The 27,158-nt window shown below is 41.3% G+C and overlaps 1 protein-coding gene across 16 annotated transcripts in view; it reads right to left on the minus strand.

Annotated features, from left to right (window-relative positions):
* Positions 1–27,158, minus strand: part of TANC2 (tetratricopeptide repeat, ankyrin repeat and coiled-coil containing 2) — a 702,540-nt gene that overhangs the window by 166,181 nt on the left and 509,201 nt on the right. For 15 of the 16 annotated variants that reach the window (XM_089774011.1, XM_089774007.1, XM_089774012.1 and 12 more), the window contains one exon: positions 19,008–19,194. In XM_089774011.1, coding sequence (XP_089630137.1) covers positions 19,008–19,194 — 187 coding nt within the window. Of the gene's footprint in view, positions 1–19,007; positions 19,195–20,610; positions 20,857–27,158 lie in introns of those variants that run through there. The other variant, XM_089774017.1, reaches the window with a different exon arrangement.

Consider the following 27,158-nt stretch of genomic DNA (forward strand, 5'->3'; position numbering starts at 1 on the left):
AAAAGACAACTGAAGGAATGCATAGGGAAGCTATTGTACTCTGAACAAGACAAGAGAGATGCCATCCCAGCAGTTACTGTGCCTGTTAGTTCACAAGAACTATTTGTGATTTGATTTTAGGTATTTCACTGATTTTTGAGAGTTTCTAGTGTTCTAAAACCAAAAGGAAACGTGCAAATGTAACTGCCACTGGGCAGATCTGAACCTGGGACCTCTAGAGCTTAGTATATGAGCCTCTACAACTTGAGCTATAAAGCCAGCAGGCTGTCAGCTTGCACTACAGACCTCCCTTGTTTTTATATCTCACTTTAAGTGGTCTAAGTGCCATTACATGAGCCAACAAACTACAATCAGAGTATGTCTATGCTACAGAGTTTTGTCGGGAAAACAGACATTTTTCCAACAAAACTTGAGGAATGTCCACACTGCAATTGCTTTCTTCCGCAAGAAAATCAAAAAATCAGAGGGGGTTTTCTGGCATTGGTAATCCTCATTCTATGAGGAAGAAGCCTTTTTGCGAAAGCTCTTTCGGAAAAAGGTGTGTGTGGACGGGGAAGAGGGAGTTCTTTTGGAAGAAGAGGAAAGAGGAAAAAGCACAGGTGCTCTGGTGGCCATTCCGTCCATAGCAATCACAGCTTACATGTGAGAGAGTGTCCATTCAGTCTGGACACTCTCTTTCGAAAAAGCAGATCACTTTTTCTATGTACTTTTGCAGTGTGGACGCTTCTCTTTCGAAAAAAGCTGCTTCTGAAAGCAGCCTGAAGTGACGACATAGCCTAGGTGCGTGGATTGCACAAGAAGACCATCTCATACATCTACAAGTGCAAAGAGGAGTTCAGTGCACCATGACATAGTAGAATGCCATTATTCTGCAGATTCCACTTGTCTTTGAACAGAAGAAGGACACAACAGCTGATCGTCTTTTTAACAAGGAGAGATTGAAGTCCTTTTACAAATAAACATACTGCAAAACGAGTGTACAAAATCCAAGAAAAATGCCAACCTGGTTTAAAGAACCACTGGATTATTTCAGAAGGAAACTGGAACTACTAAAAAGGTGTGGCCATGCAGTTTAAGCACAGGACAGCGTCAGAAACAGTTGAGTTCTAATCAAAGGTCTTTACTGGGATCCTTGGGCAAATCACTTTACTACTCAGTGCCTTTAGTATTTCCCTCTGTAAAATGGGATCAATACTTCCTTATCTCAGAGGTGCTGCAAGGATTAATGTTTGTAACACATTTTGAAATTTGAAACAACTACAAGAGAGCTGGCATTTATATATACATTATCTGTCAGGAAAACAATTTTATATGCTAAAATATGGGAAAATGAGATGAAGAAACAGGTGTTTTAACAGATCCCTTCTCCTAAACACTGCTTAATTATTGGGAAACATGTTTTCAAATGTCTTTTCTAGAATCTCCATCTCATAGTCTTAGTTTGTATTGTTAAGAAACACTGTGCTACATATTTGTGTAAAAATTAATTTGTGCCAAAGATGTATCTCAATGTATTTCCAATCAATCTTTGCAGAAACATCATCAATAAAAAGAAATAATCTCCAAATAGCACAAATTGTGGACTACAAAACATCTTTACAGAGAGGAACTTTAGCAATAATCTCGCTTTAAATGTGCCAGCAACAGAAAATGAAAAATAAATTCTGAAGGTCCCCTTCCTAACTGCTAATATGTATTTACTTGAAATGTAGTTTTTACTGATTTAAAATTAAGCTGTTTTTATGTGTAAATTCATCATTCACTCAGGTATTTGGGATTGTTCCCTGTGGGTTAATTTACCTTCTGAATGACCTTGGATGATCTAAGTACTACTATGCAGCCTAGAATCAGTTGCTCTGTGGCTTCAATCTATTCTGGGATCTGTTTTAAACCAAAACTGTTTTAATTTTATTTAAAAGGATAAAAAAAAACCTGCTAAAACTCAGCATTCTGAATTAGCATGCAGTGCAAGTCCCTGAGAAGAACTAAAACGTAAGTAATGGCACAATGAATGAGTTGTGCCTATTGCAGGCAATCAGAGCTATAAAATTACCACTTCTCAATAATCATTTTAGAGAACATGGGTCTGTCTACATTAAATGAGTCTGTCTCAATGTAATATTACATGGAGAAAAGTTAATAAAACTTGTATATGCAGGAAGGACAATGACTTCTTAATTATTTAGGTTTCAGGATATATTAAGGCAGTGTTTCTCAACCAGTAGTATGGGTACTTGAGAGAAGTCTGGGGGGTATTTCAACACAACTGAAATTTGGAGAAAATTGAATTTTTGTTGTAAGTTTTACAGTGCTTTATTATTTTTGTACTTTTTATACCCAAAAATTACATCACCTGCCCAGCTACGATTAAGTTGTTTAAACAAATGTGTTGCAATGGTAGAAAAAAAATTGTGTGTGTCTGAAAACTGTAGGTACTAGAGGTACTTCTAATTTTATTTTTTTTAAAGGGGGTACTTACAATTTTTTTTTAAAAAGGGATACTTTATAAAAAAAAAAAAAAGGTTGAGAAACACTGTATTAAGGCACTAGCTGAATACGTACAACCAAAAAGAGAAGCATTTGTGCCAACTCTTCCCCCAAAGCTGCCGAATTCAGTCTAAAATCTCATATGGGCAGGGCTTCTGAGCAAGGTCCTTCCAGGACAGATTCTATGTTTCGATGGTGTGTGTGTTTGAGCACGTACCCCCATGATCTCTTTACAGTCGTCCCTGCTGCAAATTAATTGTACTTTGTAGGAGTAATCTCCATATGCAGTTGTGTGGGGACTGGGTACCCAATGTTAGGCTTGATGTAATGCAGGCCCACTAAAGCTCTGCCTTTGCATCATTAAAATGCAAATATGTCCATGCTAAAAATACCAGGCCTGAATTTGGCCCAAGGTATTTATTTTTCTGTTTTGGGGAAAAGATACCTGGAAGCAGTTTGAAGAGGAACTGTACTACAGCAAACACAGAATGACAAAATGATCTTTATTTGTAGATCTTTATTTTTCTGCCAAATATTTTATACATATGTACACGGATATATAAATCCTGTAATAAAAGCATCTGATTATAGTTTAAATTATCCTCCAAATTATGCAAACAATTTTCCCTTGATAACATTACTTTGGTTAGATTCAATGAATCATAAACAAAGTAGTTAGTGTAAATCCCTAGAGATTTAGTTGCTCTGTAAGTCTGAACTGTGAATTCTATAACTCTAATAGTGGCAATAGCCAGTGAGTAGGAAGTCCTAATAATGAAGAATCTGCTTTCTCGAGGGACACATTTTTATATTAAATTGCCTGTGTTCGACATTTGATGGTGGCAGGAACAGCCATGTGTTCTAGGACCTACAAACTGGAAAATGGGATAATGGAGGAGCAGTGAATTTCACAAATATAACCAGAGAATTTACACCGCAAACGCCTTAGGACTGGAATCTTGTATTAAAAAATGTCTGTACAGAGCTGAGCAAACCGATGCTTTATGCCAAATCTATGTGCTTTGCTATACTGCTCGTAACTGCTGCTCTGGCCACTTGACAGCACTTCCCTTCAATAGCCAGGAAAAGAACTCAGGAATCCCGAGTTCTGGCATTCTATTGCTGTCTAGCATACAATTATGTGAACCACTCAGAAAATGTGTATCAATTTGCTTCTAATGCTGCTGCACATAGAAGACAACAGTAATGCCCGGAGCTCAACTGAGAAAGGTTTCAGCTAAGCATATACAGATGAAGGTTACAAATTCTGCTGGTGATCCACGCGAGTCCTTAGGGTTGCATACGATATAACTAGAAGATTTACTCAGAGTTGCTTGGGTCCTCAACTCAAATAAAGTTTGCTTTTCTTCATTTAAATCGTTGTTCTGGGGTGAGGTTAGGGAGGAGGGGTTCGGGATGCAGCCCTCTCTCACTATAGCAGCTTGGGGCCATGTGAGAATTGCCTGACCATGGCCTGGGCACCGCCAGGAGACTGGTGTATGTCCCCTGATGAGGGAAATGCAGTCAGACACACAGACAGACTCTCTCAAATACATAGTAGATAGCTGTCCCTTTCTCTATTCCTGCCCCCTTCTGGCCCAATGGGATTACAGCTGTCCGGGTCCCCATCTCTGGCCTCTTGCAGCCCACCTGTGCTCATTCTACAGTAGATGTCCCTCTTCCAGACCCCTCCCTTCCTATTTTATGCGCAATAATTGAATTCCAGGCACATCCAATTGTCCTGACACAACCAAACTCTGACCTTGCTTTAAGTTATGATAAGAGGAAGCGGTATACCTCTATTTAGTAGGATTTCTTGAATAAATGGACTCACAGACGGACGGACAGACAGGCAGATGCACATTTCTAAAATATAGAGTAAGACTTCTATTTTTCAGGTTTTCTTTTTTAAAAACGCAACAAGACACTGTCTTATTTAATTCAGACCCTAAATTAAAATCCATTAAAATCTGTCACTTATGGCCTGACATGCAACAAACCCGTTCAATACTTTGGTCATTCATAACACATTTCAATTGTGTGTCATCCATTGACAAGTTTGAATGGTGAGGAATTTAATGGCTTTAATAAGTAGCCTGTGGTGTCAGTACCATTGGAAACAATGGAAAATTAGACACACTTTCCAGGTCTACCCTAGGCTAAGATCTTGCCTAGAAGATTTCAGTCTCAATGTAGTTTAGAAACTTCAGAGCACAAGGAACTAGAAGCTTAACATGCAAAGTGGCATTCAAATACTATGGTGAGCATTACCAGCACTGGCTATAATAATGAAACTTACGCTGCTTCCTGAAAATGAAAAACTATTGTTGTTTTTTAAAGAAAAAGTGAACTCTCTCAAGGTACCTAAGCCTATGCGCTGCATTTCAATTTATGTTAAAACCATAGAGCCTAGGAGACCAAACCTATTTTAACATGTAAGTTGGTAGATGTGATCAAGTAAAATTTGCCTTGTGTCATGCTACAGTTTTAAAACATGTTCACTTGCACATTATGTCTGAGTTTAAGCAAGCCTTCAGTGGATCAGCCACAAAAGGATCCATTTAAGGGCATCAGTGTCACTGTCTCATGTGAACAAGGCTGCCGCATACAGAAGTTGGTAGATAGAATGTATGGCTGTACCCATGGGACAGGGGCAGTGTTGGGCAGCTACATGATGCACCCAGAGAAAGTGTTCTTCAGAACAGTAATGGCTTCCACAGCAATGCCACATAGAGCATTGTGAAGTGCTCACAGGACAGGACGTGCAAAGACTTCTCTCTGCTAAGCAAAGCCAAAGTTTAAACCAACATTAGTTAAGAGAGGGACTTAAAAGTTCCCATAAACTCTCTGTGTGTGTAATTTCCCCTAAAACAAGTGATGTAATGGTCATGTTGTTAAAATGAAATAAAATGGCTGTGGCTAATACAAAGAAGAAATCCCGTATGTGACAGCAAGTCCATGAGAGAGAGACAAGCAAACCAATTTCAGTTTCAAGTCGCAAGGCAAACTTATAAGCGGCAGGAAGTAAATAAAGGATTTTGAAATACAGGCAGTCCCCGACTTACGCGGATCCGACTTACGTCGGATCCGCACTTACGAACGGGGCTTTCTCGCCCCGGAAGTCGGGGCGAGAAAGCCCCGTTCGTAAGCTGCTCCGGTGCCCCTGGTCTGCTGGAGACCGTCTCCAGCAGACCAGGGGCACCGGGCGGGTTCCCGCGCTTCTGAGGCTTTGCCAGAGCAAAGCCTCAGAGGCGCGGGGAACCGCCGCTGCTGCCGCTTCAATCTGGGTGCCTGTGGTCTGCTGGGGACCGTCCCCAGCAGACCACAGGCTCCCGGACTGAAGCCGCAGCCGCGGCGGGGTCCCTCCCTCTGAGGCTTTGCCAGAGCAAAGCCTCAGAGGCTCTGCTCCCCGTGTCCCTGGTCTGCTGGGGGGGGGGGGGGGGTGCAGCTAGTGTGCTCCCCCCCCCCCAGCAGACCAGGCTTTTGTTTTGGACTCTGGGGCAGAGCAGCTGGGGCGCTGCCGATTGGTCCTGCAGCGCCCGCTCTGGGCACTACTGGACCAACCTGGCAGCACCCCAGCTGCTCTGCCCCAGGTCCTGATTCAGCCGCTGCTGGTCAGTTTCAGCAGCGGCTGAATCAGGACGCCTGGGGCAGAGCAGATGGGGTGCTGCTAGGTTGGTCCAGTAGCACCCAGGAGCGGCGCTACTGGAGCAACCCAGCAGCACCCAAGCTGCTCTGCCCCAGGCGTCCCCAAGTCAGCTTCTGCTGAAACTGACCAGCGCTGACTACAGGAAGCCCCAGGCAGAGTTGCTCTGCCCCGGGCTTCCTGGAATCAGCTGCTGATCAGTTTCAGCAGCAGCTGACTTGGGGACGCCTGGGGTTCTTAAGTTGATTCTGTATGTAAGTCAGAACTGGCGGTCAGTTTCAGCAGTGTCTGAATCTGGACGCCAGTTCCGACTTACATACAGATTCAACTTAAGAACAAACCTACAGTCCCTATCTTGTACGTAACCCGGGGACTGCCTGTATTACAAATACCTTCACAGTGGCATCATCATGACCCTTTACTTTGTCTGCTCTAAATTTTAAATTTACAAATGAATCAGTAGGTGAGCAGAAAACTTTTTATGCATCAAAGGCAGCAGGGATTCATGCTTGATATTGAGACTGGAAATATAAGGCCTGGCTAAAATAGCACTACTGCATGAAAGACACACCCATGCTTATATCCTAGATTACTTGCTGCAAATGTCATGGTAATGGCATAAAATAGTCCTTACTTTCTACTTGCATTTGTCTCATGAAAAAGCAAATACATAGGTTAAGCATTTTTTTATGTCTATTATATATTTTGAACAAATCTAGTACAAAAAGCCCAAACTTCAAGCAGGAGTCAGTGCTAATGGCAATTAAAGGGAATCTCTGGCAGAGTACAGCAAGTGAACAGGTAAGCCTGCATTCTGATGCCAATTAACCCCCCAGAGAAAGCTGGCTGAGGTAAACAGATAATCAGGCTGGTGGGCTGGCTGGGATATGGACCCAATTAGGAAGAAAGCGCTGGGGTGAAAGGGGAACAGGGCTAGTTGAGTCCAGTCACACAAAGGCTTCAGAGAAGGGAGACCTCTATTCCCCTCAGGTTCTGAAGAGAGGGCCAAAAGTACAGAAGATACTGTAAATAGACTGTTGCAAGGGTCTATGGTGGTATTAATGGGGAGAACTCAAAATAAACGGCACTGTGAAAGCACAACTAGGGCATGTCTATACTAGGAAATTATTTTGAAATAAATCCCAAAATAGCTATTTTGTAATAGCATGTCCACACTAAAGGGAAGCCTCAAAATAAGTCCAAGGAATTCTCCCTTAAAATGGGTGTGCTACCTCAACTTAGAGCCCCAGAAAATACTGGGGAGTAATTACTTTTAATGACTCTGGGGAGTAGTTATTTCAAAATAACAGCAGTGGTAACTATTTCAAAATAAGCATTATTCCTCGAGAAAAGCAGGAGTTATTATTCTGAAATAACCAACCTGTTATTTTGAAACAATGGGCTTGGTAGTGTGTACACTGCGCTTCTAATTTCAAAATAAGGGGAGTTATTTCAAAATAAATCAAGGGTTAATGCAGTACACACGATTTTTGCAGGGCAAGAAGGTAAAAGCAAAAATGTGCCTGGTTAGAGAAAAATTAAAATTAAATACCATATAAAATTAAAAAGCCTATGATTTAAACGTGTCCTTAATAAATACAAAATCTGAACCAAGGGCTGTATCAGAGCTAAATCTTCAGTACAGTAATTCACCATCAAATTATCCAGGGCACAGAGTTTGTTGCATTTGAAGAGGTGTGTTTGTGTCATGCACTACACGTCTACTCTCTGTCGACTTCACACCCTCTATTTATTATGGGTGGATGGGAATGTTGGACTCTAGCAAAGGGGCAGCCACCCTTTTAGAAGGATGACCACAGCTACAAGGGTCATTTAGACTAATATCATTCCACTGTGATTTAACCACATCACTCCCCTGATTTAATTTCTGCACCAGAGGAATTACTTACCCCTGTACCATCAATAATCCTCCTAATTTCTTCCTCTTTCAGAAATGTCAACCCCGAAATGTTCAACAATCGTGAGTCACATCCATTAAAATAATGAGTCTGTCTAACATTTCACAAGATTTTAAATAAATGTGACTAATTTTTATTTGCCAATTTGGTTTGGGACCTTCAGGGTTCAAGTGTTTCTTTGCAACCAGGAATGCTAGAAATTCAATTAAAGCTGAGTTGCCCATTTAATCACGTCCCTACCACTGGGACGTTAAGGAAAACATCAAACACTGCAATATTCAGGATAAAAACATCATTGCTGGCAGCATTGCTTCTGCCCAATCCACTCAATTTACTGCTTCATTCATAACCCTTTCCCCACTCATCTTTGTTCCTTCTATCATGCTTGTGCCTAGAATAATCTCCCCATGCTAACATGCTACCTGACCTATCCCTCTTCCTTGAATTCTACTCTTCATGCATTCTTCTTCCCTTCTCCTTATTAAAATAATCCTTCCAATTTCACTATGTTGATGTGTTGACACATTTGTTTTATTAATGACCCGATTCTGCCAGCCTTACTCATGATGAGTAATACCTCACTCCATAAGCAGTCCTGCTGACTACACACGAAGCAGGGCATTACTCAATGTTAGGAAGAGGCAGACACTGGCTCTTAGACTACAAACCCTTTGTAGGCTCTTCATCTATGTTTGGAAGCATTTTGTAACTGGACAGTATTATAGACATATTTTTCTTAATAAACGTTTTCGTTTTATAGTAGATTAATTGTTTAGGATGTTCACCTCTTGATAGTTCCCCCAAACGATGCCATACACACAAATTAAACACAGTTTTCTTTCCAGTCAATCTGTGCTTTTTAATTTAATAGAGAAAGAAATGAGTATCTTCAAGGGTGTGTCTAGACTACAGAGTTTTTTCAAAAAAAGTGGTCTTTTTTTGAAAAAAACTTCACCTGCATCTAGAATGCCATCACGTTCTTTCGAAATTAAATCAAAAGAACGCAACTTTTTTTCGAAATCGGTAAACTTACTTTTACCAGGGAGAATGCCTTTTTTCGAAAGAGCTCTTTCGAAAAAAGGCATTATTGTACACAAACAGGGCTTTTTCGAAAGAGAGCGTCCAGATTGGCTGGGTGCTCTCTTTCGAAGAAGTGGATCGCTTTTTCGAAACTCTTGTGTCTGTCTAGACGATCTCTTTCAAAAGAGATTTGTAGTCTAGATCTACCCCAAGTGATATGTGTTGTATTTAAGTCGATAGTAAATCCATTCGACCCTTTACATCTCCCCGTTTCCTTCATCGAGGTGCTCAAATTGATGGCACATTTACATAAGAACATAAGAACGGCCATACTGGGTCAGACCAAAGGTCCTTCGAGCCCAGTATCCTGTCTACCGACAGTGGCCAGCACCAGGTGCCCCAGAGAGGGTGGACCGAAGACAAAACAAGCGATTTGTCTCCTGCCATCCCTCTCCAGCCTCTGACAAACAAAGGCCAAGGACATCTTTTTATCCCCTGGCTAATAGCCTTTTATGGACCTAACCTCCATGAAATTATCTAGCTTCTCTTTAAACTCTATTATCGTCCTAGCCTTCACAGGCTCCTCTGGCAAGGAGTTCCACAGGTTGATTACATGATGTGTGAAGAACTTTCTTTTATTAGTTTTAAACCTGCTACCCATTTACCCATTAATTTACCCATTAATTTGATTAAAAGGATCTAGACTGTGCAGTGGTAGGAAATTTACTGACCATTAACAAACAGTAATCACAAAGCAAGAATTAAAGCATTTTTAGGGCTAGGACTACAAACACATTTAATATCTTTTGAGTGCCTCTTTAGTCCTTAAGGTATTTAATTATTTCCAAACAAAGCCAACTTTTTATACTGTCAGCATTATCTAACTTGATGCAGACTCTTTAGAAGAATTCATTAACATGCAACTAGATATAAAGAAGTCAGAGGACACAACGAAGCAAGCATGAAAACTGTTACATCAGAGTAACTTTTGGAGCAAGGGCCCTTCGCTTAGGCTATGTCTAGACTCCATAGAATTTTTGAAAAAGGATATCACTTTCAAAAGAGAATCTTTCGAAAGTGAAAGTAGTCTGGACGTGTTTTTTTCCTCCGAAAAATACTCCTTTTTAAAAAAAAAAAAACGCTCTTCCTTAAAAAATGAGGTTTATGCAGTTTTTTTTTCAAAAAAGGGTTTTTTCCAGAAAAAAAGCACGTCCAGACTACTTTCACTTTCGAAAGATCATCTTTTGAAAGTGAGATTGGAAGAAGATATGCAAATTCCTGCAGAATTTACATATCCTTTTTTAAACCTTCCCCCTCCCCGCCCCCGCCGTTCAAACATGCCCTTAGTGTTTAAGCTGATTGTTTAGACAGCACAGTCACAAAGGTTACTTCTCCCAGAAAGAGACAAAACACAAAACAACAGTTTTAAAAAATATTTAAGGAAACAGTGAGTTTGTACAATGCAATGTCCCTAGAAGACTACTACCAATTTGATAGGCTTTGCATGCCATTAAAGATGTTTTACATTTTATTTTGTAGTCTTGCATACTGTTTCATTGTAGTTAAGGTGTTAGTAGATGAACTTGCTGGAATGTGATGTACAAGGTTTCAAAAGCACATGATTCTGTTACCAGTAGCAGTCTTTGAAAATTAACATCTGACTGCTTTTATACTGTGAGAGCCAGAAAAACCGCTGGGAACTAGTCAGAGGTTAAAATCAGGTCAACATTTTCACCAGCTACTCTGTCACTTAATGAAAAGGGTTTAGTGGTTCACAGGAGAAAAAGATTACCTGTTCCTCTCACTGGTTTCTGCATTCCCTCCCATCATTCTGACCCCGATTCTCTCTTTTCTCTGCAACTTCATTGTTGTGTACTAGGTTTTGATGCTACTATAAAAAAATGCAACTGAAGGAAAACTGGGCATTGGATGGTAAGAGAAAGAAAGAAAGAAATCTTTCTCTGGAATTTTTCCTACAACTGCAGGACACAGTTATCTCTGGGTATGTCTACACTGTGGAGTTTTTTCGGGAAAATGAGTTTTTCTGAAAAAATTTCACTTATGTCCACACTGCAATTGCGTTCTTTTGAAAAAAAATAAAAAGAACAGAGGGGTTTTTCTGACATTGATAAACCTCTTTCTATGATGAAGAAGCCTTTTTACTGTATAGACGTTCTTTTTCAGAAGACTTTTTTCAGAAGATCTCTTCTGGAAAAGCTTCTTCCGAAAGAAGCCTTCAATCAAGATACAGTCTCTATCAGCTGTGGCTGTACTTAATGATGGTGAAAAATATATGTTTTGTTGTGCTCGTTCAAAGAAGGGGCACACGATTTTGCCATCCCAGTAAACCTTGTTGCACAAGGGTTAAGGGATGGCTCGAAATAGCGTGCAATTTCAAAATTTGGTGCTGTGTAGACACGCCAAATTTCAAAAGACGCTATTTCAAAATAGATGTGAAATAAAATACACAATTTGCATAGCATAAATTACGTATCTTTTTTTGAGTTGAGGGTGCAGTGTAGACGAATCCTAAATGAACATCTTATGCCCACTGAGCCCCTGAATAAATTGTATTGCTGGCATTAGAGTAAGTTACTTTGAACATATCTCCAGTGAATACAAGGTTCAGTCTGTTTAGTTTTTCAGTGTAATGAACCTTCTTTAAACTCAGAATCCTCCAAGCTCCAGCCCTCTGCTCATTTTCAAGACATATCCATTCCTCTAAATATCAGTTTTGAAAATGGAGCTCCCTCACCTTTTCATGTAGATAAGTAATGGTGGTAAGACTTGTAATAATTTCACTGTCAGTTGGAATGTTCCAGTCTCGTCGTATTTTGTATGAAGGGAAAGAATTCCTTTATCAGCAACCATATATATTTGAAACATGCCAAAAGAGCTACTGAGCTAGGAACATCCCATTTGATTTTACGTAGAAATTCTTTTTCCTCCAACTGTGTCTTTGCAGATGTTGAGTTGAAATAAAACATACATTTGTACTGTAAGTTCTTCTACATAAACAGGTACCAATATGCAGGTGGCACTGATGAAATAATTACTAAAAATAAGCTAGACCAGGGGTTCCCAACTTTTTTGAGCATCCAGACCTCTTTTCAATCTAGTAAAATTTCACGGAGAGAAAAAAAAAGAAAAGGAAAAGAAAAGCAAGGAAAGAAAAAGAAAAGTAAGGATCAGACTCTCAATCCTTATTTTTAAACTTTCCACGGATGCCCTGCAGTACTATCACAGACCACCAGGGATCCATGGACTACAGGTTGGGAGCCACTGTGCTAGACAGATACACACAATTATACAAACCTGTGTTAAATCCACCCTGGCTCTTCACTGAGATAAGTCTTGCCAACGGTGGAGCTAACGAAAACGAGACAGACTTTTGGGGGCACAAAGGGGAGCTTGCTCTCCTAAAGGTTCAGAAAAGTCACATGTATGTGCTACCCAGAGTCAGTCATAGGATATATAAACTCTGCAGCCCAAAGTACTATCCCATTGTTAACATTGTCCTTTCCATAACCAAACACTAGGGCTAGAGGCACTGAATATCAATTATTTCCTTTTAAAGCAGAAAGAGGATTTAAGTGAAAATAGCAGCAGCCTCATAGGAAGGCTCAGGCCTTGTCTACACTGGGAAGGTTTGGGGACAAACGTGCTGTCAACATGCAGAAAATCACCAAAAGCAAAAATTGGTCAAACCCGTTTTTCTGCTTCCTATTGTCCACATTTCACGGCCGCATTGCTAGCACACTAATGACACAAAAGAGCAAAGCATTATGGGGAAGCATCCCACAGTGCAGTGTTGTGGGAAGGCAGAGCTGATCCCTGTACTTCATGGGATTCCTTCCTAACTCTGAGCTCCCCGTGCTGAGGAATGTCAAAGCAGCATAGCAGTCTCTCCAGCCCTCCTTGATTCAGTCTGCCTGCTGCTGGTTTTTTAGTGCAGGGCAGAACAGAAGCATTTTAGTGATTCGTTCTTTGTTCCCCAAATGGAGCAGCTCACTTAGCTGTCAGATACTTCCCGGAGTTTTGAAAGGGGAGGGGCACATGCCTGCAGGGCAGCAAAGATCACAAGACACTGATCACAGCCATTGGGGCAGGCATTGTGGGATATTGGCGGAAGCCAGGTCTCCGGACAAAATAAACCACAGAGTCCACACTGGCTCTTTGTCTACAATAAAGAGAGGGGAAAAGACAAAAGACTCTCAAGAAGTGTAGGCTTTTGTGGACAAAACTTGGTGTTTTCTCTAACACAAGTTTCATTGTAGTGGGTGTGCTCTGTTTTGTCAACAAAAGGCAGTTTGTGGCAACAAAATGTGCCAGTGTAGACAAGGCCTCAGGCTGTTGTAGGGAGGAAAAGAGGCTGGCTTATGAAACCAGAACATCTCTGCCCCCAGGCAATTCTCATAATCCCTCTAAAATGTGAGACACAACACTGCTAGGCTAGGAATATTAATTCAACTCTGATGACTTGAGGAAGCTCTGTACAACTTAAATTCTGGCATATATTATGAAGTTATTATGCATTTATTACTATGGAAATTGCTATTTAACAAAAGTCTGTCTTTATATATTCACCATTGCTAACAAGCCTTTAAATATTTGGTACCAGGGACAACGGCAGGTCATTAGAACTCAATCACGGTCTATTTAGGTAGAAATAACTGAATGACAATGAGTAGGCTGCTGTCTAGAAGTTACTTCCTCCTACTTATCTCCAGGGTGGGGTAAGTGGAGAGCGTGCCCATGAAAGCTCATGATACCATCTACATGTTTTGTTAGTCTGTAAAATACTACCAGACCAGTTTTTGTTTTTTAAGTTTATCCTGTAGAGACTAACTCGGCTACCCCCTGAAGCTTCTAATCCAGTGGTCTCCAACCTTTTTACACCCAAGATCACTTTTTAAGTCTCAGAACAGGCGAAGATCTACTGCCCCGCCCCTTCCTTGAAGCCCCACCTACATTACATGAGGAAATCTAATGTAAATGTACTGCGCAGGTGCGCAGTTCAGAGAGGGCTCAGGAGCTACTCTTAGAGCCCCTGAGATCTACCGGTAGCTCGCGATCTACTGGTTGGTGACCACAGTTCTAATCAATGCACAGTCTGGCTCTCCCAGCCTGGATCTGATTGGGGTCTCATGGCTTTCTCTGTGAGGTGCTTCTTCAGTCAGAGCTTTCATCCCTCTCAGGTTCAGGTGGGAAAAAGTGAGACAGACAGCACTTGGTGGAGATACCCCTTCCCAAAGCACTGCTGGTGGCATAACTGACTAAGGAGGAACAAGGGGGCGGGAGCACATGACCTATGAGGAGAGGCTGAGGGATTTGGGCTTGTTTAGTCTACAGAAGAGTGAGAGGGGATTTGATAACAGCCTTCAACTTCCTCAAGGGAGATTCCAAAGAGCAGGGCCGGCTTTAGGAAGTGCAGGGCCCAGCTCGAACAGTTTTGTCGATTTACTTTTTAAATAGCAAAAATGGAGTCTTTGTTAAGAAAGTGTCAGTTCTGTGGTCAAATTCCAGTCCTTAGTAATTTCAGCACCAATGATTTCACTAGGTAATATGGTACCTCACCACCATTGCCTCCTTTGCACTGCCCTTCAACACATATTGCCTGCATGTTGAGTCCAAGGTCAGTCTACACAAGATTTTATCAATGATTTTTGCTCAAGCGATCACTGAGGCAAGACAAGGACTCTCGATTGATTCTAGTTAGCTCTGCCTTTAAACACTGGATGTAAAGTGTCAGATATAATTGAGGACTCCCAAATAGACTCTACACCACCAGAAATAAAACCTGTTTCCATCTTCTGTGACTTTCAGTTAGATGTGACACACTATCCTCTGCTTAGTGTTCAAGTTATGGTAGACTCTAAGCCAGGTCATATTAAGTTCAGGTCTTTTACCTTTTAATCATATAATATGGATTACAACATTTCATTCCCTCAGCTCCAAGTCTTAAGTGAATTTCAACCCAAAAGAGCCAAAATTGAGCACCTTGACACAGCAAGTATGTCTACTGATCTCTGTGGCAAAGTAGGTATGTCTAAATAAATAAGGTCTGATCATGAAGCCTTTTCCTACAGTTGATTAACAGATGGCAGTAGATAGCTCATTCAGACCACTGGCTGATAATAATCAGTCACCCCGACCAGTTATTAACCATAGTCATGGACTTACCCTACTCTCCATTGTCTCTATGATTCTCTGATGATCTGTGACAAAAAAGGAGGGTGGAAAGGAAAACTGAAGGGAGAGACCTCTCTAAATTCACCAATCAAAGAGCAGTATTGCCAACCCCAAAATCACAAGGAACACCTACACAAAGTTATGAGAATGGTCTACAAATCATAGGATATTTTAAAAATAAAACATGTTTATTGGCCTTTTGTTTCTTGAGTATTTAGGGTTCATGTTTTAAAGCTTTCCTCCTTAGCTGAAGGCCCAGTAGTATAGAGAACTTTTTTTAAATGAAAGCTGAGATTCCTACATAATCAATTGACTCCACACCTTTAGAAAAACACCAAATGTTTTGAGACTCGTGGTAAAACAATGGAGGAATTCTTGTGAGCCCATGCTTTGCACAAAGTATAAATAAATTAAAAAAAACCAATATCTTCTCCACTAAACATCCTAATGAGATACTGCAAATGGTAAACTGAATTCAACAGCTCCTGATATGAACAGGTATCAACCTAATTTTTCATATTTGAGATGGGTTACCAGGAATCATACATGACAATATGAAATCTTTCCATTCTCAAGTCAGCATATTCACAAAGCACCTATAATTTTGATCCATGCATTTACTGGGTAGTGAAAGAGAAAGGAGGGGAATTAGTGTAGATAAATGTTCAAATTAAAAAAAAAAATCTGAAGGAATTAGGACTGGGCTCCTACAGCTCACGTTCAGGAATGACTAGGACACTTATGACCAGATTTTCAAAGGTGTGTAAATCAGATACATATCTTTGAAGATCTGAGTTGGCAACTGTCTCTTTAGGAGCTTAATTACCTTTGAAAATCTGAGCTTAGTCATTTTCAAAAATGACTTTAGTCACTCAAGTGCCTTTGAAAATTGTAACCGGGGGCCTAAAGAGACTAAAATAGACAAAAGGCAGGAGATATGGTATTCCTTTTAAAGACATGACACATCTATTTTTAGCTAAATTTTATATTATTTTTCTCCCAGGGTCAACTGACCCCTCCGGCACCCTCACTATACCACTGCTCCCCCTTCTGCAGATCTATCATCTTACACATGTGCAAGATCCGAGAGAGCCGTCCCATGAATCTGCAGTTAGTGTCTGTGGCGCCTGCTTCTGGGTGGTGTCTCAATGCTGCCACATTCACCTCTAAAGGCTTCCCAATGCAGGCTCTTGCTGCTGACCCCCAAGGCATCCACATGTCCAGTCTCCTTTCAATGGGCCCACTGATCTTGGCTCTGGCTTCCATCCCCTCTCCAACCCCCATCAGAACTACTGTGCCCTCCTGGCTTAGGAAAAGAATAAACAGGAGAATTGGAAATTAACCTGCCCAGTCTCATGTCCCCTAGGCAGGGAATGAGCCATCTACATTAGGCCCCAGCTGGAGTATCATGTCCAGTTCTGGGCACCACATTTCAGGAAACATGGAGAAAATGGAGAAAGTCCAGAGAAGTTCAACACAAATGAGGAAAGATCTAGAGAACATGAGATATGAGGAAAGGCTGAAGAATTTGGCCTTGTTTACCTTGGAAAAGAGAAGACCAAAGAAGGACATGAAAGCACTTTCAAGTATCTAAAAAAGTATCATAAGGAGGAGGAAGAAAAATTGTTCTGCTTGGTCTCTGAGGTTAGGATGAGAAGCAATGGGCTAAAATTGCAGATATTTAAGACCATGTTAGACAGACACCTGTCAAGGATGAGCTAGGGCAACTCAACTTTGGAAGCACCAGGGGCCACACTGATACTTACAGAACATGCTGAGGGCCTCAACTTAAGTGTGGTTGCATATGCAAGCAAATATATACAAATAGCTTCCCTCACACTGACAAGCATGAACACAAAGATTAAGGCAGGACTACACAACACACAGGCCCCATTTAAGTCAGTTCTGATGATATTAATAAAATGCAATATTTACCCGATTTCTACCTGATTTTCTTTTTATGAGCAATGACAGTCCAAGAATTTAACTACTAAAACACATATCAACAGAGGATCGTTACACTGACTACTTTTTTGTTTTGGCTCCCACTCGCCGGCCATGTGTTGATCCCCACATAAACCCAAACTACACTGTGGGGTGCAAACAAACTGGCCGGGGGCAGCATACCACATTATTAATAAATATTTTATAAACTTTTACCTTTTCTCTCTGCTGCCATGTCTCTTCTCCTTGCTCCATCATCTCCCCTGGTGCCTGCTGCCCCCCAACTCCTCACCCTCCTCTGCTGTCCTGACTCCTGCCCTTCTCACTGCCCTCAGCGCTCCTGCAACCTGCCCCCCTCCATCAGCCTTTCTCTCCCCCTTGTGCCCACTCCTCCAGTAGCTCCACTCTGATCAAGTGAGCTACCCCTCCTCATCCCCTCTTCTAACACCTCCCTCTACACACCTGCCCTGCCTCTCTCCTCTGGTGCTAGTCCTTCCCCTGCAGATGTCTGCCCTTCTGCTTCACCCCAGTAGCCCCTGGCACCTGCACCTTCCCTTAGACCTACACCCTCCTGGTGCTCCCCATCCCCTCACTGCCCCTACCCCCTTTGCCCTCTTTTTCCCTGATGCCCATCCCCTCACCATTCTCCTCACACCTCTGTGCCCTCACACATGACTATCTCATGCCCACCCCTTCTTTCAAGCCTTCTCCTAGCACCTTCCCCTCTAGCCCCCAATGCCCTTCCCCTCTCCTCTCCTCTCCCAGCATCACCCAGTCCCCCCTCCCACTGACACCTCCCCTTCTGCCCTTTTCCTTGTTGTCTGTACTTGGCCCCTTGGCATTTGTCTCCCCTTCGGCCTGTCTCTTGGTACCTTCCCCTTTCTTCCTCCTCCCCCTCCGCACAAGCCTCTTCCTCTCCCCTCCTCTCCATACAAGCCCCTTCCACTCCCTCCCCGTCCAAGCCCCTGCCTCCGCTACCCCTCCCCTACCTTCTGCAGGGCCGGACTGCGAACCACGTGCACCGTGGTGGCAGTGTGGTACTTTTCAGTTTTAAAATCCAGGGCATGACCTTACGTCACGCCCGGGCGTCTCCCCGCCCACCTGCGAACGGCGCGCACGGCAGCAGCAGCAGCTGGCAGTGTGCGCAGGTAAAGGCGGGGGGGAGCCAAGCAAGCCAACTTCTGGGTGCAGTGGCACCTGAGGTCTCTTCCAGCCCTGGGATTCTCTGATTCTATAAGGACAACAGACACTGTTTTTAAATCCTGGAATTCTCCCAATCCTATTCTCAAAGGTGGGGGATGGGTCCCCCAGGACGAGGAAAACTAAGTTATACCAACTGAGTAAAATAAGACACTAACAAGCTATATGCAATTATATTGTCAGAGATGAAGACTATAGAAGGCTAAGCTTCAGAGAATTCTGACTCACATCATTTAGTGTTAAGAAGGAACTGGAGAGTGTCAGTCTGCACATCCCCATATACCCTTGGTGCTGAACAGAAGGAGATCCAGGGTGCAGGCAAAGAACCACGGACACTACTTGCAAGTCATAGGCATATACATATCTGCATGAGGAATTCCCATAGGAATCCGCACTCGAAAAAGAAACAATCCTTCCCGCCCGTTTAGATGGTATAAATGTGAATAATGCTAACATGTCTTGTTTAATAGCAAAAAGACATATATATAAAGACACTTCCAAAAAACTACTCTCAAGCAGCACCTGCTAGACAAATATGCAGAATCATCTCCTAGGTTAGTGCTGGAGCAGGGGAGAGAGAAAGGAAGAACATTACTCACCTATAATACCACTATCTCTACTTTCCAGAGTGGACGTAGGGCTGGTAACAGCCCCATAGTTGCAATCCTTGGCTGTAACATTTGTACTGACGGGAGGCAGGGTGGAGCAGGGACTACTGGCTGGTGGTGAGGCAGTGCTGCTGGTCAGCGTGGAGCAGGGACTTATCCGCTGTGTTACTGCTGAGGTCTGAAAAACCAAACCAGGAACACATCACTCATCACACTCAATTACCGTGAAAAAAATGTATCGATAGCTCACACTGGGGAATGTGCCCCGTACAATAAAGAACAACATATGCTGTACTGCAAAAATTGAAACTACCATGTTAATTTCTTTCTGCCCTGAAAAAATGAAAGATCCTAACCCTGAATTCAACAGGAAACCTGGTGAAGTTTGCACAACCTGAAATTTACTACAATGTAATTTTACTGTTTATATCAAAGTTTGTCAGGAAATTTGTAACATTGTGTTTCCAGTTTGTAATATGCTGTGATTAAGACTAAAAAAAAAAAAAAGTTACCTGGAAGGAATGCTGAGGTAAAACTTTTGCTTTTCCACACGATCAAAGAAATTCCTGGTGACAATTATAATGCATGATCTCACCTTTACTCAATGCTTATGGCAAGAAATAACACAAGCAGGAAATCTATGCCATTTCCAGCTGGCCAGAAATCTCAGCTGGATTGCAATTTTTGTTATGTGAATGTTTCTTCCATTCAAGAAAAATAACAATGCTATTACACAGGAAGAGGAAGTGCCAAGTCCCAAATGTAAATGAAATAAATTCTTTCCCTAGACGAAATACTTTCAACACAAGAGGCAGACTTCTCAGAATTTACAGTAGTGAAATGTTGGCTTTGCAAGGCAAAAATAAGGCAGTATGTAAAAGGCTGCATGTTACAAGTTATTTATGAAAGAATCAATAAGAAATGGTACAAATGAATGCCACTAAAGTTAATCCATTTAATACTATGCACAGAGATCACCTAGTTGTGATGAAGAGGAAATTTTCTGCCAGGTTACATATTGCAAAAGTGAGCTACATGCTTTCTTGACAAAGAAAGATCTCTTTTTCTCAAAATAAAAATTTACTCTGTCCCATCTCGTTTTAGATTGTCTGTACATAAATCAAGACATATTGCGCAGAATTATTGAGACTTGGGACAGAGCTCATTGACCATAATCAAGTTAATGTGGTCACAGCTACCAAATGTAAAGACTTATTAAATATTTAATAGTGCCAGCATAAAACCATGAACATACAACTTTATGATTTCTTGAAACAAATGCAACTGTAGCTAGCATATTTTCCACAATAAATGAAAAATCCAACTTTCAGATCTGTTCAGATCTTAACATTGATATTGATAAACACTGAACATTTTGCAAAATAAACAAACTTAATAGACTGAGCATCACTAAAGTGAGGTTTCATATTTCAAGTGCTAGTGGTGCTCATGGGCATTGTAGTCCATATGAGGCAGCTAGAATTTGTGTTACAGGACATAATTCTGCACCGAGACTCTCACATGCATCTCCCATCAACCTTGCTATGAATGTGTGCACCAATAAGCATCTATTTCCTGCGTCTATAAAACTTGCCTGCTCAAATCTGTTGGTCACAGGTGATGATAGCAGCAAACCCATGCCATTTGGGTTGTAGATTAGCCTTCAATCCTTGTCCGCAAGGTAAAGTTCCTGTATTATATCCACTAAGTCACTGAGCTCTCATTTAGCTTTTAGACACAAAGGAACATTTAGTTCCAGCTCAGAATAAGCCAACTGCACTCAGCAGTTCAGCACCGTCGATAGCCTCTGAACAGACTGATTCTCTCAAACCATGTCACTACAATAAGGGAAAGTGACTTCATTTCCTAATAGCTTACTAAGCAGTGCAGAAACGGTTACTTCTCTGCAATTGTCTCTGCTTTCTAATTGAAACATTTAGCCCCCTTGTACTAAAACATCTTGCTTTTAGGTAAAAATATTATTGGTGTGGAGGAAATCTCAATAGGAATTAACTTTAACGAACATTTGCTTATTTTACAATGGATACTTTTATAATAGATATAGAAAACTGTCCCTAACTTTCTAAAAATATCATTGATCACTGGGTAGAACTAAACATTGAAGCACAGTGCTTGCAAACTACAGAAGGCCTCTGAAGTCTAACTTTTTCTTTTCAAGCATGATATACTTGAAGCTTGAAAAAATGATTGAGACTGACTTTTATAAGTAGGACCTTGGAAAGATTCATTGTCTTCTAAATTAGAAGGCAGATCCCATGTGTAGCTAGAAGGGAGCTATCCAATTTGTCACAGAAATCCCACTGTGGCTTGTGAAAATGCTTGCTCACTCAGAAGGCAATCACCAGACATTTGATGAAAAATGGAGCACCGGGCACAAGAGGTGGGATTGCATAACTAAAAAGCATGAGGACCGATTCACCATTTCATTACTCTAATTCTATGCTCGTATAACTTCAATGATTTCATCAAAATCATATACCACCATAGAGCTGGAGTAATGCAGAGGATAATCAGGTAGATGGTGTTCATTCAGACAGACCCCCAGAAGCATGCTTTTATAATCATTCATGGAGACTGCTATGTAGTGGAAAGGAGGACTCTCCAGGCACTTCTAACCAGTTTATCACAAAAGGTAGTGGGGAGGTTCTCTGTTAGAAAATGTTGATTCATGGAAACAGAGACCACCCCCATCCTAGAAAAGCCTACAGGACACTCAACAGGGATATGAGAGCATGGCAGAGCAGAGACATGAACTTGGGTCCCCCACGCCCTAGTTGACTTTCCCCACCATTAGGATATTGGATATTCCAGTGTCTGTCTTGCTGGTTTTCTGGAAAAACTTTAAAAGGACTGTTTTCAAGTCCTTGTGAAAAAGGAGCGTTTCTGAAATCTTGACACATTTTGCAGAATGAGAACACCATCTCCCATACAGCTTTGCTTATGAATCACCTTATGATCTTCTGATTCCTTATAAAAGTAGTCGTTCACGGACGTTTATTAAATGTTTGCATTCTGTTGTTAGTCCTTTATCTTTTTAGGCTGCCACCCTCAAATTATCTTTTGAAGCATTAGGCACAACCCACTATGGCTCCCCTACTCTCCCTCTAAAAGGCACATGCACATTGTACTACAGAACCATGTAACTGGAAAGAACCTTGAGAGTTCATCAAGTCTAGTGTCCTCATGCCAGGACCAAATACCATATAGACTATCCCTGAGTGGTATTTGTCTAACATTTTCTCAAAATATGAGCTGTAGTTGGATATAATACTCCAAATGTTGCAAACTAAATACTTTACACTCTGGAAATAACAGTACTTGACTAATGTGTCAATTTTATTTATGTCTAAGGCCACTGGTCTTAAAATATTTAGTCTCCTAGAAACTACAGATTTAAGGTCTGGTCTACACTAGGACCATAGTCCGAAATTAGCCTCTAAGGTCAATTTCGCAAGCAATGTCTCCACACTACTAAGTCTGTTGTTCCAGAATAAGGGGCTATGGAATTCTAACTCAGTAGTCCCACTTTTCATGAGGAATAACGCTATTCCCGAACTATTAAGTCCGAAATAACTTTAGTTTGAACGCTCCAGGTGCCTCTAATTCGAACTAATTGGCTCCTGGAAGGCCTTCCGCAGCTCCCCAGAATGCTTCCTGGGGCTCTGAGTCTGAGGTAATTGGTCCACATTAACGGAGCCTGCCTTGGACTACATTTAATTCTTCCCCGTATTGAGGGCACTTTGAATTTGTAAAACTGGGTGCCCAGAAGATGAATTCAGTAAATTTGAAATAATCTCCTAGTGTAGACATGGCCTAAATCTCAGCAAGACTGAGATAGGTTATAAGAAGCACGTACACTCCATACCATAGTTTCCTATACTACCTTTCTGGATTACATTTTTAAAAACTAAGTGTATTTATTTTATGCCAATAGAAGACAGGCATTGCAAGTAGTCTATTTAAACTAATATCCTATCTCTAACAGTGATCAATAAAAGATGCTTCTAATCAAATCACCTAAGTGATTATGTAGCAACATGCTCACAAAGATAATTTTTTTTCTAACTGATATAGCTAACTGCTGAGCACAAAGATTTCTTTTACTTTCTCAATCCTAGTAAATTTATTCACATAAATGTTAAATCTTTGAGATCTATGGCTTTCTTTGCCTTAATATCCTGTGACAATGAGTTCCACATGTTAAATTATCCATTGTGAAGAAACATATTTTCCTGTAGTATCTTTTAATGGACCAACTGCTGCTGTGAGAAAGACAAGCTTTCAAGCTTATAGAGATCTGGGAAACATATTCAGTGTCACATCGAAACACAAGGTGGAACAGATTGTTAAGCATAAGTTGTTAATGCATATTCAATTGTAAGTGTCCAGTTAACACCCCTCCAGTCTCTGGGGGATGGGATATGCTATTGGGTTACAGATTGCTGTCATGAATCATAAACTCGGTGTCTCTATTCAGTTCATTATTATTACTATCTAAAAAAAGGTCTCAATTTAAGATCCCAGAATTATCTTTTGAAAGTGTGGTGCACATTTCCTTTGCATATGAGGAGTGATCACTTTGTGAAAGGTATTCACCCACAGGTGATAAAGGTACTTTACTCTTTTATTGATTCTCTGGGTTCACCCTCATCAATGTTATTGGGACATCTGGAGCACTGAATGAGGACTCTACCTCTTACTCGTCTGCTCTCTAAATGTTACTTTTCTTTTCAAGCTTTTCTCAAAAGGAAATACTTCCACACCTCAAAATATTTTAATTACTCTTCTCAGGATCTTTTTTGTTTCTGATAAATCCTTTTTGACATGAATGAATAAATCTGAATAATTTGATCTACTTAGATACATCTATTGCCCCTAGTCACACAATACCTGTATGTTAGCATTCAAGGGTAGGGCACAAAATGATTTTATACGACCTAATATCTGGCTCATGTTTTGGATCACTGTTCCATGTGACATTTTCTTTGAACTGTCCACAATATTGCTGTAGTGGGGCAGAGTAGCCACCCACTGACCTGGAGGAGGAGGAACCCCCGGCAGCCATGTTCGGCACAGCCTGACCCCCAGAAATCTGACAGGAAATCAGGAAGCAGGACCAGAACTATAAAAGCCCAACATGAGGGCTCAGTCAGGGCCCAGCCTGTGAAAGAACCAGAGGCCTGCTCAATGCTCCCTGCCTGGGAGGCTCAGGCTTGTCCCGGGCCTCTGACCACACCCGACCCAGAGGCCGGCTCTGCGCTCCCCGTCTGGGAGGCTGAGACTTGGCTTGGACTGTCAACCGCGACTAACCCAGAGGTCCAGTCTGGCTACCTGCCCTAGCCTGCACCCCGGAACTGGGAGAGATCGCTGCAGCTGCCAAGGCCTGAGGCTTGCTCTGGAACCCCTACTGTGCCTGACCCGGAGGACCAGCCTGGACGTCTGCACCAGCCTGCACCAGAGGACTGGTTGAGACCCCTGGACCTGCAAGCGGCTGAGGACTGGCCCAGACCACCTGGACCCCAGCTGGACGAGACCACCCGGAGCTCCTCGAATGACCAGCCAGAAACCCAGGTACTGGCTGAAGAGACTGAAGGATTTGGGTTGTAGTCTACAGAAGCGAAGAGTGAGGGGGGATTTGATAGCAGCTTTCAACTTCCTGAACAGAGGTTCCAAAGAGGATGGAGAAAGGCTGTTCACAGTAGTGATGGATAGCAGAACAAGGAGCAATGGTCTCAAGTGACAGTGGGAGAGGTCTAGGTTAGATATTAGGAAAACAACTATTTCACTAGGAGGGTGGTGAAGCACTAGAATGGGTTCCCGAGGGAGATGGTAGAATCTCCATCCCTAGAGGTTTTTAAGTCTTAACTTGACAAAGCCCTGGTTGGGTTGATTTAGTTGGGATTGGTCCTGCCTTGGGCAGGGGGCTGGACTTGATGACCTCCTGAGGTCTCTTCCAGCTCTATGATTCTACAAGGAATAGAAATGTTTCCTTGAAATGTGCAATACCTTGCCCTTACCTACAGTACTTTCTCTAGAGCATATGGCATTGGCCACAGTCGACAGACAGGATACTGGGTTAGATGGACTTTTGGCCTGACCCAGTGTGGCCGTTCTTATGCTCTTACTTGAATTGCATCTGCTACCATGTTTTTCAAGTGAATAGATGTGTTAGGGACTTTCTGAGTTCCAAATGGTTTTCTCTGTCCCTAATTAGATTAAATAAACAAAGTTTATGGGTGACACAATATTATCTCATCTTTAGGATCTTGCAGAATGAAAAGAGATATACAAATGTCAAGTGCATTAATTTGGTATATTTTCTCCAAAGTATAGGGTTTCTATGCCACTTTTTCAACTGTTATTTCCAGCAAATGTTTGCTGAAATTCTAACCATATAACTAAAAAAACCCTACTCAAACACCTTCATGTATAGGACCACATTTATATTTACAAGCAAATTAAAATGCAGCAAAATAATGGTACTTTCAGTTTTCCTCATCTGATTATCACATCACACTTGCATGAAGTGCTACAGCTTTTACCAGATAATATTCTTATTGATTCTTTGATTTATGTCATTACTACAGCCAGTTTGCAACAAAATGGTTGATTAATGGAAATATTCAAACTTAAAATATGCTACTTTGCATATGTAAGATTTTTGTATTGATAGACAAATATATGATGAATATATTTCTGTATGTCAATTTTAAATACAGTATACATCTCCATTTATAAGACAATTATGTGTTTTCAATGTTGCTACATTCACTGGTATATTTTTACTAAATCATGTGAAAAAGTAAACTTTCCCACACTGCTTTCGTATTCCTTTGGGCTTTACCGGAGGCAATAAAGCAAAAGAGAGGTTGTGAAGAGCAGGAGAAAAAGGCTTCACATTTCTCATCAAGGAAAACATGATCAGCTAAGGCACAGCATATAAAAAGCTGCAACTTCTTAGCAATTTGGATAAGAAAATGTGTCCCTTACTACAATCAAAATCAAGCACTTGAGTGGAAATGCAATGTGGTAGATTTATAGATTGGAACCGTTTTAGTGAAAGCAGCTCTATTCCTTATCTCCATTTTATTTCAACATTGGTGAGATCACAGATAATTATATTCTCACTTCAGAGGGTAAAGCATGGTCAGACTAGCAAGCAGCCACCTAGCCCTACCTTTTTACACAGACACACTTTCACTGCTCAGGCCACAAACTAATGAATTGAAATCTAGAGCAAGCCTTTCTTTTTTACAATTCAGATACATAATGGTAGTTAAAATTTCAATCAGATGCCAACATCTCTACAAATTAATCGTTGCAAACCCCAGTCACATCCCTACATTCTGATTTACACTGAAGAATTAACTCTCAGAAGGCTAGTTTAGTGGAATAATGGCAGCGGTGTGACAGGTGCTACTGTACCGAAAGTACTCCACTTTGTCGCTCAGGGATGTGAAAAATGCTCTCTTCTGCACAACACAGTTATCACGACAAAGCCTCTGAGTGGACAGCACTAGGTTGGGGAGAGTGGCACTGCTCACAAAAATGAAAAAATACAATAAATTTAACTTGGTGAATTAAGGTAACTGGGGAAATGAAGAGCCTGGGTTTTCTCTATCTTCACTAAGCACGTGTATGGTGTTCAAAGGGCCTCAAACTTTTCCAAGCAAACATTGGAGCAAAGCTCAAGATATCAATCTGCTTCCGAGTGCAACTGTCACTGCTGCCTCTGTAAAGATATTTTCTTTTACTTGTTCTTAAAAGGCGTACTTTCAGAAAAGATGGGTTTTTAATTAAAAAAAGCCTACAACCAAAGGAACCATTTATAGTGGGAATCTCTATTCTGCTTTGAAGTATTCAATTCAAATAAGTGCCTGTTAAAAATACACTTTCTAGCACAATGTATTATACAGTGCATTTCAAAGGCAGACAACAAAATTTACACAAAAAACTATGCGAAATCATAAAAATCTTAATAAACATGTTGCAGAATAACCATTTTACAAAACCCCATTTCCTTTGCTCCAAAGAGAAGAGCGTATTAGTCCTTTGTCTTACTGGTGCCACGGGCTACTGAAAAATACTCACAGAAGTCTATGAAAACAGAGTCAGCCCTCC

This window comes from Pelodiscus sinensis, chromosome 29, assembly GCF_052426305.1.
Source record: "Pelodiscus sinensis isolate ZL-2025 chromosome 29, ASM5242630v1, whole genome shotgun sequence".
Lineage (NCBI taxonomy): Eukaryota > Metazoa > Chordata > Testudines > Trionychidae > Pelodiscus > Pelodiscus sinensis.